General features: G+C 51.9%; 1 protein-coding gene across 1 annotated transcript in view; it reads left to right on the plus strand.

Moving 5' to 3' along the window:
* Positions 1–2,967, plus strand: part of ESPL1 (extra spindle pole bodies like 1, separase) — a 31,839-nt gene that overhangs the window by 20,495 nt on the left and 8,377 nt on the right. Inside the window, exons 18-19 of the mRNA XM_027768520.1 lie at positions 952–1,940; positions 2,292–2,661. Coding sequence (XP_027624321.1) covers positions 952–1,940; positions 2,292–2,661 — 1,359 coding nt within the window. The remainder of the gene's footprint in view (positions 1–951; positions 1,941–2,291; positions 2,662–2,967) is intronic.

Consider the following 2,967-nt stretch of genomic DNA (forward strand, 5'->3'; position numbering starts at 1 on the left):
GGATGGTCACACCGCAATCCCTTCTCCTCCATTCTCCTCTCGGGATCTTGGGCACGTACGCACACGTGCCCAGCATGAGTTTTAAGCCACCGGGTCCGGGACACGAACCGCGGTCGACTACATGAGAGTCCAAAGACATAGCCATTACGCTAACTGCTGGTTCCCGGTATTTAATTTTTTAAATTACTTTATTTAACTTTATTTATTCATTTACTTATTTTAATTTGACCAGAGAGGGACAGAGCCAGAGAGAGAGAGGAAGAGAAAGAGAGAGAAAGCGAGAAGGCAAGCTGCCAGGTCCGGGACTCAAACCATGGTTGGTCATATGGGATTCCAGCGCCCTTAACCACCACGCCATCTGCTGGCCCCATGGCTATTTAAATTTGATTCGAGGTTACAGTGTAGGTCCTCAGTCACTCCCGCCAGTTATGTGCTCAGCAGTCACGTGCAGCTGGTGGCTACTATATGGACAGCACAGATGGGGTGTCTTCAGAAGGGTGTATGCCAAAATAAAACACTGGGTCTGTGCTACATTTGTTTCTTCTTGGCTCCCTCTATGCTTTCATTTGCTCCACACAAAACCCTGTCAAGTCAGGTGGGAACATGACTTTTCATTTGTAAAATGTGAAAGTTGAGAAATTCAGTGTTTGGGACCAGGATCACAGGGCCATCAAGTGCAGGAGGCAGGATGATAAGTGGGTGTCCTGGTGCTGGCCTGCTTTTCAGAGCGGTGGGGCCTTCTGAGCTGCAGGTATGGGGGCTTTGTGGACTGTAATGATTCATTGTTGTATGAGATTTTTCTCTAAAAACAATTTTAAAAGCACTAATGTATGTTATGTGTTAGTATGCATGTGTAATTTATAGGTAAATAATAACGTAAATTAGGGAGTTGGGCCCTGGGGGCCCCAGGGAGTGCTCCGTTTTGTGATTCTTGTTCCTCTCTCTCCCCAGAGTTTGGTGGGGTAGCCCAGCACCCGGACACTGTGAAGAAAGTCCACTTGCAGAAAAGGAAGCAGAAGGCCCACGTGCCCTGTCCTCCACAGCTCCCAGAGGAGGAACCTTTTCTGAGAGGCCCTGCCCTGGAGCTGGTGGCCACAGTGGCCAAGGAGCCAGGCCCCATCGCCCCATCTACAAACTCCTCCCCAGTTCTAAAAACCAAGCCCCTACCCAGTCCTGGCTTCCTGTCCCATGCTCCCTCCTGTGACTGCTCACTCTGTGCCAGCCCCATCCTCTCGGCAGTCTGTCTGCGCTGGGTATTGGTCACAGCAGGGGTGAGGCTGGCCATGGGCCATCAGGCCGAGGGTCTGGATCTGCTGCAGGTTGTGCTGAAGGGTTGCCCTGCAGCCACCAAGCGCCTCACCCAAGCTCTCCAAGCTTCCCTGAATTACAAAGCAGCCCCTGACCCTGTCCCGAGCCTCATGGATGGGATCATGGCTCAGGCATACACACAGCTGGCACTGGAGGGCCTGAACCAACTATCAAACAAGAGCCTGGGAAAGGTCCTGGAGTCAGGGCTAAAGTTCATAGAGGAGCGGATACCCCACCTGGAGGCCTGGAGACCCAGCCTGCTTTTGATTCAGGCCCTCGCAAAGCTGGCCAGCCTCGGCTGCTGCACTACCCAACTTTTTACAAGCTCCTGGGGTTGGCAGCCACCATTAATAAAAAGCCCCGTAGACTCAGAGCCCTCAAAGACTCGGAACCAAAAACGATCTGGACGAGGGCACCAACAGGCAGCCTCTGCCCCCCTGTCCCTCCAGACTACCTCTCAGAAAGGTCTAGAAGGTGGAGGACCACCCTGTACACCTAAGCCTCCAGGCCGGGTCAGACCGGCCGGCCCTCGTGTCCCCTTCACGGTATTCGAGGAAGTCTTCCTCACAAAGAGCAAGCCTGAAGTTCCCCAGGCTCCGAGGGTACAGCGGAGGGTCCAGACGCGCCTCAAGGTGAGATGGGACTGTGTCCAGGTAGTGCTGGTGTTGGGTGGGACTGGACCCAGAGCATTCTGCAGAGCAGGGCCGAGGAAACCTTAATCCCTGCTATCTGTAGGGCCCCTGCATCTTCCCCAAGACCAAATTCCAGATTTCCCTTTGTTTCAGACAGAATCCATTTTCCTTAGCTTATCCCTCTGCTTATCTTCTGTTCACTAAAAAAAACCCAGACTTATTGCCCCTAAGATTTGGGGGTATAAAATGAGAATCTTCCTAAGGCTCCTTCTGTGCTGATGCCTCCACAGCGCCACCTGCTGTCAGAGGTGTCTTGTCTCTGAAGGCCTTCCCTTTTCTCTGGCATCTCAGGTGAACTTCAGTGATGACAGTGACTTGGAAGACCCTGTCTCAGCTGAGGCACGGCTGGCAGAGGAGCCTAAGAGACGGGGCACTGTTTGTCGGGGCCGGGGCCGGGGCCGGTCTAGGAAGGGCCCGAGTTTGAAGCCTAGTGCAGTGGCTGCCCCAGATAGTGCCCCTGGGCGCCCTAGGTTGAGTGTCAGGAGCCGGAAGGCCAAGAAGGTGTCATCAGGACATTCTGAGGAGCAGGAGATCCTTTGTGGCCAGGCCAGGCTGGGTCCTGAGATCATGAGGACCATCCCTGAGGAAGAACTGACTGACAACTGGATGGAAATGAGCTTTGAGATCCTCAGGGGCTCTGATGGGGAAGACTCAGCCTCAGGTATGATGGCAAGGGTGACGAGCAGAAGGTGCGTGTTTGGGGGAATTGCCCTGGGGCCAAAACACAATATATAACTGATGCCAAGGGAACACAGAAAGGGTTTTTATGTTTTCTTTTTTTTTTTTTAAGATTTATTTATTTTATTTCATTTATTATTTTTTTTAAATAATGATTTATTATCATATTTTTTTCTTTTTTTTTTTTTGGAGTGATTTTCACTATAGGGCGCGTGTGCTCGCCAGACAGACAGAGAGAGACATAGAGACAGAAAGCGAGAAATCACCCCCCAGGGGGGATGGTCACGCT

Source organism: Tupaia chinensis, unplaced genomic scaffold (genome assembly GCF_000334495.1).
Source record: "Tupaia chinensis unplaced genomic scaffold, TupChi_1.0 Scaffold146740_1, whole genome shotgun sequence".
Taxonomy (NCBI): domain Eukaryota; kingdom Metazoa; phylum Chordata; class Mammalia; order Scandentia; family Tupaiidae; genus Tupaia; species Tupaia belangeri.